Genomic DNA, 12284 nt, shown 5'->3' with positions numbered 1-12284 from the left:
TTTTTTTAATGTGTAGTTTAGTTTAATTGGTAGTTAGTGTAATTTTAATTTAATAGTTATATTAGTTTAATTGTTAGTTTAAACTTATTTTTTTTAATTTGACAGGTAAGTTTTAATTTAATTTAAGATAGGTAAATTGTAATTTTAATATAAAGTTAGGGGATTGTTAGGTTTAGGGGTAAATTGTTTAATTTAGTTTATTTCAATGTGGGGGGCTTTCTGTTTAGGGGTTAATAGTTTAGTTTAGTATTTTTCATTGTGGGGGGCTTGCGGTTTAGAGGTTAATAGGTTTTGTATAGTGGCGGCGGTGTAGGGCTTAATAACTTTAGTATAGTGGGGGCGATGTGGGCGGATGGCAGATTAGGGGTTAATAATATTTAAATAGTGTTTGCGATGCGGGAGGGTGGCGTTTTAAAAAAAAACTGTTAAAATGCCCTGAGAGAAGATGCAGCCTTCAAGGGCTTAGAAATTAGCATATGAACCTCCTAGGTTTAGCTTTTAACTAAGAATACCTAGAGAACAAAGCAACATTGGTGATAAAAGTAAATTGTTTAAAATTACATTCTCTATCTGAATCATAAACGTTTATTTTGGACTAGACTGTCGCTTTAATGATTGTAAAACATTTTTTTTTGCAATACATGTTTGCCATGAGTTTAATGCCAATTAAATCACGTCCTCAAGGACACACTAACAGGCTGCTATATGAGGATATTTTCTGTTAGGACAGGTTATTGATTAATGGTACATTTATCATGAGCCCCCTGTGCTTAGGATATTCAGAAATCCTTCCCTGTTTAACTTGACACAGAGCATAATTTGAAACCACTTAACTAGAAGAGAGAGCAAAATGTTTTCATCCTGCTTTGCAAAATTATTGTACTTGTCAAAGTGCCTAAGGTAATAAGTAATCTATTGCTTTACCCTTTACCAAGGTCATTATTCAGAACTGGGGTGGTCACACTATGTCACCCATATCATTTACCTCATTAAGAGGCCTCATTCTCTAACATACTTAAAGGGACATGAAATTTAACATTTTTCTTTCATGCTTCAGATAGAACAAACAATTTTAAATAACTTTTCAAATTACCACATTTAGCTAATTTTGCTTTGTTATATTGGTAACCTTTGTTGAACAGCAGGGGCATATTACCAATGTGCTCAGCTAGCTCACAGTAGTGTCTGATGTTCCTTCAAGAAAGGATAACAAGAGAATTAAACAAAACAACAGAAGTAAATTGGAAAGTTATTTACAAATCTATGCTTTCTCTGAATCATGGAAGAAAAATTATGGGTTTCATGTCCCTTTAAGTAAAATGACTAAAAAAGTTATAAACAGAATTAATTAACACATACACATTAATATCGTTTTTTTCCAGGTAATGAATCAAGTTAAAACATTGAGGGGTGGAGTTTCAAATGAGTACTAATTTTGTTCTGACAAATCTAAAAAATTACTTTTATTTTCCCTGCTCCTGTATCATGTGACAGCTATCACCCAATCACAAAACACATTGATGCATATACTGTAAACTTTCACATGCTCAACAGAATCTGGTGCCTAAAATGTATAGATATAAAAAGATTGTACACATTTTGATAATGGAAGTAAATTGAAAATTGCATGTTCTATCTGAATCATGCAAATAGATTTTGATATTATTGTCCTTTTAATTGTGGCACTTATATGATGTTGGATAGATTAGATAGATAGATAGATAGATAGATAGATAGATAGATAGATAGATATAGATAGAAATATAGGATGATATATTTGATAGATAGATAGATATATAGAAATATAGGATGATATATTTGATAGATAGATAGATAGATAGATAGATAGATAGATAGATAGATAGATAGATAGATAGATGATAGATAGATAGAAATATAGGATGATATATTTGATAGATAGATAGAAATATAGGATGATATATTTGATTGATAGATAGATAGATAGATAGATAGATAGATAGATAGATGATAGATAGAAATATAGGATGATATATTTGATAGATAGATAGAAATATAGGATGATAGATAGATAAATAGATAGATAGATAGAAATATAGGATGATAGATAGAAATATAGGATGATATATAGATAGATAGATAGATAGATAGATAGATAGATGGATAGAAATATAGGATGATAGATGGATAGATAGAAATATAGGATGATAGATAGATAGATAGATAGAAATATAGGATGATAGATAGATAGATGGATAGAAATATTGGATGATAGATAGATTGATAGAAATATAGGATGATAGATAGATAGATGGATAGAAATATTGGATGATAGATAGATTGATAGAAATATAGGATGATAGATAGATAGATTGATAGAAATATAGGATGATAGATAGATAGATGGATAGAAATATTGGATGATAGATAGATTGATAGAAATATAGGATGATAGATAGATAGATTGATAGAAATATAGGATGATAGATAGATAGATTGATAGAAATATAGGATGATAGATAGATTGATAGAAATATAGGATGATAGATAGATTGATAGAAATATAGGATGATAGATAGATAGATAGATTGATAGAAATATAGGATGATAGATAGATTGATAGAAATATAGGATGATAGATAGATAGATGGATAGAAATATAGGATGATAGATAGATTGATAGAAATATAGGATGATAGATAGATAGATTGATAGAAATATAGGATGATAGATAGATAGATGGATAGAAATATTGGATGATAGATAGATTGATAGAAATATAGGATGATAGATAGATAGATTGATAGAAATATAGGATGATAGATAGATAGATTGATAGAAATATAGGATGATAGATAGATTGATAGAAATATAGGATGATAGATAGATTGATAGAAATATAGGATGATAGATAGATAGATAGATAGATAGATTGATAGAAATATAGGATGATAGATAGATTGATAGAAATATAGGATGATAGATAGATAGATGGATAGAAATATAGGATGATAGATAGATTGATAGAAATATAGGATGATAGATAGATTGATAGAAATATAGGATGATAGATAGATAGATGGATAGAAATATAGGATGATAAATAGATTGATAGAAATATAGGATGATAGATAGATGGATAGAAATATTGGATGATAGATAGATTGATAGAAATATAGGATGATAGATAGATAGATTGATAGAAATATAGGATGATAGATAGATAGATTGATTGATAGAAATATAGGATGATAGATAGATAGATTGATAGAAATATAGGATGATAGATAGATAGATTGATTGATAGAAATATAGGATGATAGATAGATAGATTGATAGAAATATAGGATGATAGATAGATAGATTGATTGATAGAAATATAGGATAGATAGATAGATAGATTGATAGAAATATAGGATGATAGATAGATAGATTGATTGATAGAAATATAGGATAGATAGATAGATAGATTGATAGAAATATAGGATGATAGATAGATTGTATATACTAATCATTTGATGACTAGGGCCTGACACATTGACTGATATCATGACCCTGCCTGCAGCAAGAATAAAGATAATGAGATGATAATGCACATTATAATTGCTGGATCATTGGCAGTGATCAATACAGCCTGCCACCCCTTATATATTTATTATTTATTGACATGCGACTTCACAAAAAGAATGTGAGAGAAAACAGTTTTGCACAATAAATAAAAATGAATACATTTATAAATAAATTCTTCTGTCTCCTTAATTTCTAGTTACATCCTTCAGCCTTTCATGATTACCCTAGTGTTTGCCGCTGTTAAATCAGTACTGTGTACTCTGAGGAATTTGTAAACATAATGTATTTCAGTAATTCTAGCGTGTAACTCTTTTTAATGCATTTATTTATGAGAAGGGAAATTAAAATGTTCAAAAGCATTTGGTATGCTCCATATATTGCTCACTTGAATATATTTATCTAGTTCAGAAATACATAAATGTCAGAAATATTGAATGCACTTCTAGACAAGACAATTAATCTCCAATTGAATAGATTATAAATAAAAGGCTAGATCAGTGTTTTTCAACCAGTCTGCCGTGGCACACTAGTGTGCCGTGAGGGATCCTCAGGTGTGCCGCGGCAGATTGGCAACAGTGCAGGGGTGTCCCTCTTTCAAATTTTGAAATATTGGGAGGTATGTGACAGGTTTATCAGGCATCATTTACAACCATGACATTGCCATTCATTCACAGACAATCATTATGATTGTTTGTGAATGAATGTCAATATGTCATGCATAGTTTGTAGGAGGCATGTCATGAAAGCACAGTACAGTGTGTATGTATATATATATATATATATATATATATATATATATATATATATATATATATATATATATATATATATATATATATACACACACTGTATTAGGCTACAATGTGTGATTTTGTAAAATTTTGGGATGGTGGTGTGCCGCAGGATTTTTTAATGTAAAAAAGTGTGCCACGGCAAGAAAAATGTTGAAAATCACTGGGCTAGATGACAGTACAGACTGCATGTCCCACCTAGTATATCCTTGCTAGTTTGGCAATGCCACATTTCTAATCTACTGTTAATGTTTTAGGGCTTAGTTGCTTTTACATAATTATACATATCTCACTCAAGAGAGATTCTAATGTGAAAATGATATGCTCTTATTCATTTTGGATTACTGACCATAAATAATTATGTTCAACCCCTGCAAAGGTCTTAAACTCACAGTTAAAGTCAATCTTGGCTGCTCCTGAGCATAACACTTTTTGTGAGACTGGTAAGTATTACCAGGGAGAGCCAAGATAAAAAAGGTTGAGAAACTACACATAAGTATATCAATAGTTGGTAAAACACTTGATTGTAACTACATACTTTGGGTGCTTTTATGTGCTGTCATTGTTTTGTTTTTGGCTTTGTATAGTTATCAAATCAAGTTACCCAAATGTATCTATCTTCATATACTTTCCAGCACCTAAGATAACTTAAATAATAGTTTTGATTGTGACATACCTCTTCTTCCTTCAAACACATCATTAATTTCTCTCAATAAAATGGACATGTCGCTTAGTTGGGACTCCCAGGCTTCACAAAACACGTCCAAATTTTCTTTAGCAATCTTACTACTTGGATGAAGCGCTAGAGTTTCCGCTGCTGATACAATCTAGAATATAAAGCTCTACGTTATCCTTAAAACACCATAATACTCAGAAACTCATCACATTATTTTATCATAATAGGTTTATTGCTCACAATTACTATAACAGCACATAATAAAATACAGTATCAAACTTTAACACATTGAATGGTACAATAAATAAATAAATGATCATAAAATCATTTAGTGTAAAAGAACAGATTGTATTTTTATTAAGATCAAGACAGTTGTGATAGGTAATACATAGAGAATCAACACAAAATGTTAAAGGCATAGTATAAATTCCCAAAATGTTATGTGCTTTCTCTCCATTATTTTCCCTAAAGGGACATTAAACACTAAATAAATGCTAGATAGAATAACGCATATAAACAAAAGATTAGTCTGAGAATAGCATGTAGATGTATTTTTTAAAGTTTCATTAGCTGTTTAAATATTGACAAAATAAATGTAAAGTTTTAGTGTCTATAAAACAATGGGATCTGCCATATTGTAACTTAAGTTATCTTCTCTGCTATGGCCAATTAGGGACAGTTATAAATAGGTCACTAGAGTGTTCAACCAATGGCTGTGTTGAATATAAGAGTGTTCTGCACTTTCATTCCAAACAAGAACTTAAAAAACTCACAAATTTAGAATGTAATTACAGGAAAAGGGGGCAAATAAACAATGAAAGAATACTGCAGAGTTTATTTATATCTACGATTTATCATTTTATATTACCATTTCAAACTGTTTAATGTCCCTTTAAGGTCGAGATTCAGTTTAAGATTAATAAAATGTGTTGTCTACATCATATATAATGTATTATTACATTGAAAGCAAATGTCCTTGTTAGACTCCCATATGCCTTTCTAATTAGTTTAAAGACAATTTTAAAATAAAATACTTTTACATTTTGATAAAAAGTATTTCAGTATACTAAATTACAATTCCAGTTCCCAGCCTGATAATGTTCAGTTGAGCATGTCTTCTTCTCTCTCCTTTTTTAGCCTGAAAGAGTAATGGGGGAAAACAAAATGTGAATTTCATACTCTGCCCTCACTGATGAGGTGCAGAAAGGATGAAATGCACATCTGGAGTTGAGTTATTTTCAGTTGTTAATAGGCGAACTGCAGAGTGTTTTGGGTCTATCACTGTCTTTTAAAGTGGATTAAGATTTACATAATACAGACTATTTCTCCTGACAAGCATAATAAGCTGAAGGAACCGCACCATAAATGGGTAATATCCCAATCAATAAGCACAGATATCTAGAGGTACATGAAACTCATGTGCATTCAGCAGTTTAGTTAGCTGGTAAGTGCGGAAGGCAGCAGACGCTAGCAGCATTCAGCTCTTACCGGAGCCAGATTTATTCTTGTGAAAGTGCAACACCCTAATATCTGTGCCAACCCATATCTTAGTGTGTTGCACTTTCACAAGAAGAAAAGAGGCTCCCAGAATGCAGAGAGCGGCCGCCTTCTTCCACACTCACCAGCTGACTAAACTGCAAATGCACATCTCTAAATACTACCTTAAAGGGATAGTGTAATGTAAAATTGATTTCTCCTTAATGTGTTTCCAATTCCTCGTTATACCAGCTGCACAGTTTAAAATGCTAATTTTCGGAGCGCTGATTGCTATCGCAAGCTCGCAGTAGAAACAACCACCCACTTGTAATGGCTGGTTATTTATCGCATGCCCGTAAACGGGATAGCAAGAGAACAAAGAAAAATTAAGAATAGGAGTAAATTAGAAAGTTGCTTAAAATTGCATGCTCTGTAAGTTGGGTTTAGTATCTCTTTAAGTTCAGAAATGTTCAGTATGGGTGAGATACAATGGGTAAAATAAGCTATTTCAAATGTGAAAATAAAGGTGAAGGAGCCATTTGTAAACAATTTAATGCACTCCAGTAGGTAAAATTAATAATTGGAACACATTAAAAAAGGGAGAAAAAAAAATATTAGAGTACACTGTCCCTTTAAGTACATATTTAGGCAGTGGCTGGGAAACTAATTTGTAGTTATAAAAAATCAAATCAGAACAATGCATAGCAGTCTAGCTGTGGTAGTAAAATAAAAATGTCTTCAATGTTAGAACCATTTCTAGCTGGAACAGGCGATGGCTCATATTCCATGAAAAAAATTGGTATTTTAGCCAATTGATTTCTCCCTGACCCCCTTAACCCTCCTCGTGGGTAAGTACAGCTAGCCAAAGTATAATATTTTATTGCTAGACTTCTACAAACCTAGCAGAACAAATATCACATTATAATGTGATTATGTAAAGTGCAAAGTCATTACATGTTAATCTAGAATTTCAAACAAATGTTCACTGCTTTAATGAAATATCAGGAGACAAGAAAAAAAAAAAAAAGAACAGAGAAAGTTTCTTAATAATGTGAACACAATGCAAATTTGTGTTTGGATTTCTTATCATGATGTATTTATTGTAACCTTGAATACCACTGTGATAAATATCTGTCACTTTATAAATATTCATATAGCAGCATAATAATGATAATATTAAGAACAGCAGTGATAGAGCACATAAGGAATAAAATATGAACAATGCAGAAATAATGATCTATTCCAAATGTTGCAGACTTATTGTAGATAGAAAAAATATATATATAAGCAAAAAAAATAAAAAATCAAACACAATAAAATGATCAACATAAATATTCTTTATTTTGCAAAGCCATGTTTTGAACTTTATTCAGGGTCCTCCAATATTCTACAAAATTTGAAATGGGCAATTATTACTGCTCAGTTAAAAACATTTAGTTAAAGGGACACTGAACCCAAATTTTTGCTTTCGTGATTTAGATAGAGCATGACATTTTAAGCAACTTTCTATTTTAGTCCTATTATGAAATATTCTTTATTCTCTTGGTATCTTTATTTAAAATGCAAGAATGTAAGTTTAGATGCCGGCCCCTTTTTGGTGAACAACCTAGGTTGTCCTAGCTGATTGGTGGATAAATTCATCCACCAATTAAAAACTGCTGTCCAGAGTTCTGAACCAAGAAAAAAAAGCTTAGATGCCTTCTTTTTCATATAAAGATAGCAAGAGAACGAAGAAAAAATGATAATAGGAGTCAATTAGAAAGTTGCTTAAAATTGCATGCTCTATCTGAATCACGAAAGAAAAATTTTGGGTTCAGTGTCCCTTTAATTGTACTGAAAATAAGGAACTGTAACCTGCAGCGTTATCTCAAAGAGATAACCTAAGTGGTTTGGCTGAGGAGCTGAGAGTAAAAGGATGCTGAACGTTGAGACCTTTTCATTGTGGAAACGTTGTGTATAAACTCCTGCTGCTTCTATGCTAGTGGTTTTGACTGAGTTTGTTCATGAAAGGCTACAATCTATATTCTCTATTGCTAATGACTCCCACAGCATTGATAAGTTACTGCTATTTAGCAAGTGGAGTTTGGTTGGTATACTATTTTTATTCATCAAAAATCTGGCACTTATCAATGTATACCAAGCCCTACTAAAAGCACAATATTACGGGACAGGTTATGTTAATTAGGTCAAAGTATCAGTATACTGACTGTGCGGGCCAGTTGGCAATATGCTGGTTAGCTAACACGCTTTTGGCTAAAATCACCTCAGTGATAAAATAGTGTTCTGCCGGTGTCTGCCTAAGGAGTTCAGCACGGCAAACACTGCAGACAAATAAAGGATCTTTCAGTATGAAGTATTTTATACTTCATGACTGAAAGTCCCCTTTATTTATTGCACTGGTAAATCCTAGCGTTTCAAAAACACTAGGATTTACTATCACATTAAATGCAAAATAGGTGTGTTATCAATGTATTTAGTAAGTCGCATTAAACGCTTATGATTACGGTATGTATTTGCAGACACAAAAAAAAAAAAAGAAACCATGTTTTTCTAAATAAATTGAATATGCATACTGTTATTATACAACTATAAATAAAGAATTTTGATGTTGACCTTATATGGGGAGAGTATGGTGGGTAGAGAAAGAGTGACAAAATGTAACAGGTGAGCTTTGAGAAACACGAGTGAGGAAAATATAAACAAAATAAAAATACTGTGTTCTCCCCAGGACCTTTATGGGTGCACCACCAGACTGATTTTACTGACCCCACCCAGCTAAAATTTTAGCCAAACATAAGCTTAATGTTCCATTGCTGAAAATATCATTAAATACATTTCTTAAATGATGCAATTAATTTGTGATTTGGATAGCAGAACTGCCATACCTGTGGACCAGTCACCTGAAAGGTGTCTTCTGCATGAATGCACGTTATTTCCAGAGGTTCTGTGCCGGAGACATGTCTCAACAACCTGCACGTCTAGAAGAACCAACATAAATCATCACTAAAGAATGTATTTCATCTCCATGTCAAAGCCAGCGTTTAAACATTTATTTATATTTAGATTAAACATTCTAAATTCAGTATAAAATGTACCTGAACAGTTTAGCACGCAAGGGTAACATAGCTAAATTGTTTAACGAAAAATATGAACACTTCAGTAGCATTTTCTCTGTTTGATGTGGTAGATCTTATTTCACATCCCCTTCCAACTATGTCTGGAGCACTAGGTGCTGTCAAATATTGTGTGCAATATGCGTCTGGTCAAAGTGAACCTACAAAGGCTTATTGTGTCTGCATTATTCAGTTTTTTACTTATAACCCAATATGAAGAAATAATTAGGATCAAAATACTACTTTAATAAGTAATAAACCTCAATACTAGGTTTGAACTCATACTTCATTTATTTATCTTAGTCTACTGTATTGATTAAAAAGAATAAAGTGTAGGTGTCACCTGGAAACCTAAAACCTTGTGAGATTATAGTATTTAATTGTGCATATTAAAAAAACATAACAATTTACATTCCTGATTCCTTATGTTTGGTTTTGGTGTAAATAAAATACCTTTGTTTTTTGAAAACGTTATGCTTATTTCATGCTCCTTTGAGAGGCCAAAAAGCAAATAATGTAATCTAGGTTCCTTTCAAAATCTGCAAATCGCCTAAAATAGCTACAAATTGCACAGTAATTACATGCAGTGGACAAACTTATTCACAGCCACAATTAAGATAAAACAAACACGAGAGAACTTTCAAACACAATGTTGCAAATTAGTAAAAACATTTTACGTCATGTGGTACTTTGCCCATCGTACCGTATAACATATATATTTATATATACATTTATATTTATATATACACACATATATATATATATATATATATATATATATATATATATATATATATATATATATATACATACACACACACATCTGAGCTGCAGGAAGCTCCAGCAAAACTGTAGTTCCTGAGCTCCATGCATCTGTTTTCATATGGAATGTTCTATATGAAGGCAGATACCTGATTGTTACAAACAGTGACACTGTGTGTGTCACCGTCTTTAACGATCAACTTCTTGTGCCGGTGGAAGGTGTGGTAGAGAAGGAGGGAGGTGGGTGGGTGGCCCAGAGGCGGAGGGGGGAGGGAATTGGAGGGGTCCTACACTACAGAAAATGTTTTAAAGTGAGAGGGAGGCATGGGAACTAGCTACACTGTAGAAAAGGGGAATTGGAAGTGGGGAAGCACCCTCACTAATGATCACAGGGATGGGGGAGGTAGGGGGCACCACTACACTACAGAAAAAAATATAAATTAATAAATAAAATAAATAATAAAAAACATTCACTAAGCTATTGCCAGTTCTCTTAAAGGGCCATACATAATTTTTCAAAGTGCTCAAATAAAAAACCCTAAAGTTGCCAGAGGGTTAAAATGGGTCAGAGGCTTCCCCAATAATCTTCCCAATGCTAGTAGAACTGTTAGGGAGATAATAGAGAAAAAAATGTGCCATGAGGGGAGCAGGTGATGTGCCCTGGCTATGCTGTACCTGTGTCAGAGTACCTACAAATAGCCTCTGGGCTGTGTTTCTGCAGTGTAAAGTCACTTACCTTACGCAGCACCTCTCCACTGGCTTACCAGGCATGTCAATGTTAATACAGCTGCAGCAGAATCCAGTAAAGAGCCCATCTAGTGCAGGTATCGCAGAGTATTGCAGTAGGAAAACATGAATTATGCTTACCTGATAATTTCATTTCCTTCTGTATGAGGAAAGTCCACAGCATCATTTCTTACTGTTGGGAAATACTGAACCTGGGTACCAGGAGGAGGCAAAGACACCCCAGCCAAAGGCTTAAATAATCCCCCTACTTCCCTCATATCCCAGTCATTCTGCCAAGGGAACAAGAAACAGTAGGAGAAATATCAGGGTATAAATGGTGCCAAAGAGAAAAACAAATTTTGGTCCGCCCCAACGGAGTATACGTGCGGGGGCCGTGGACTCTCCTCACACAGAAGAAAATTAAATTATCAGGTAAACATAATTTATGTTTTTATTCTTAATACTATGGCATCATTTCTTACTGTTGGGAAAACTATACCCAAGCTCTAGAGGACACTGAATGATAATGGGAGGGGTAAAGGAAAGGCGGACCCTAATCTGAGGGTACCACAGCCTGTAAAACCTCTCTCCAAAAAGCTGCTTCAGCTAAAGAAAAGGAAAGAATCCTGGCAGCCTTAACCTTATGCCAGGTTAAACCACGCTCTTCACACCAGAATAAGTAAGCTCTCCACACCCTATGATAGATGCGACGAGTAATAGGCTTACGAGCCTGAATGAGCGTGTCAATAACCCTCTCAGAGAAACCTCTCTTGGCTAAGACTAAGCGTTCAATCTCCACACAGTCAGCCTCAGAGAATCTAGATTTTGATTAACAAAAGGACCCTGTCCTAGCAGATACCTGCGACATGGTAACTTCCAAGGAGGAGATCCCCATCAGGTCCATGAACCACATCCTTTGCGGCCACGATGGAGCAATCAGTATCACCGATGCCTGCTCCTGCTTGATGCGGGCCACTACAGGAGGGAGAAGTGGAAATGGTGTACATGTAAATTAGATTGAACCTCCAAGGCACTGTTAATGCATCTATTAGCTCCGCTTGAGGATCCCTGAACCACGACCCATATCTGGGTAGCTTGGAATTGAGCCATGATGCCATGAGATCTTTCTCCGGCGTCCCCCATCTGTTGCAAATCTCTGCAAACACCTTGGGGTGGGGAGACCATTCCCCC

The 12284-nt window shown here is 33.6% G+C and overlaps 1 protein-coding gene across 1 annotated transcript in view; it reads right to left on the bottom strand.

Annotated features, from left to right (window-relative positions):
- CTNNAL1 (catenin alpha like 1) overlaps nucleotides 1-12284 on the bottom strand; it is a 727303-nt gene that overhangs the window by 163209 nt on the left and 551810 nt on the right. Inside the window, exons 10-11 of the mRNA XM_053714583.1 lie at nucleotides 9378-9470; nucleotides 5017-5167 (exon numbers count right to left, since the gene is read on the bottom strand). Coding sequence (XP_053570558.1) covers nucleotides 5017-5167; nucleotides 9378-9470 — 244 coding nt within the window. The remainder of the gene's footprint in view (nucleotides 1-5016; nucleotides 5168-9377; nucleotides 9471-12284) is intronic.

Source organism: Bombina bombina, chromosome 5 (genome assembly GCF_027579735.1).
Source record: "Bombina bombina isolate aBomBom1 chromosome 5, aBomBom1.pri, whole genome shotgun sequence".
NCBI lineage: Eukaryota > Metazoa > Chordata > Amphibia > Anura > Bombinatoridae > Bombina > Bombina bombina.
This window is presented reverse-complemented; position numbering and strand designations above follow the sequence as displayed.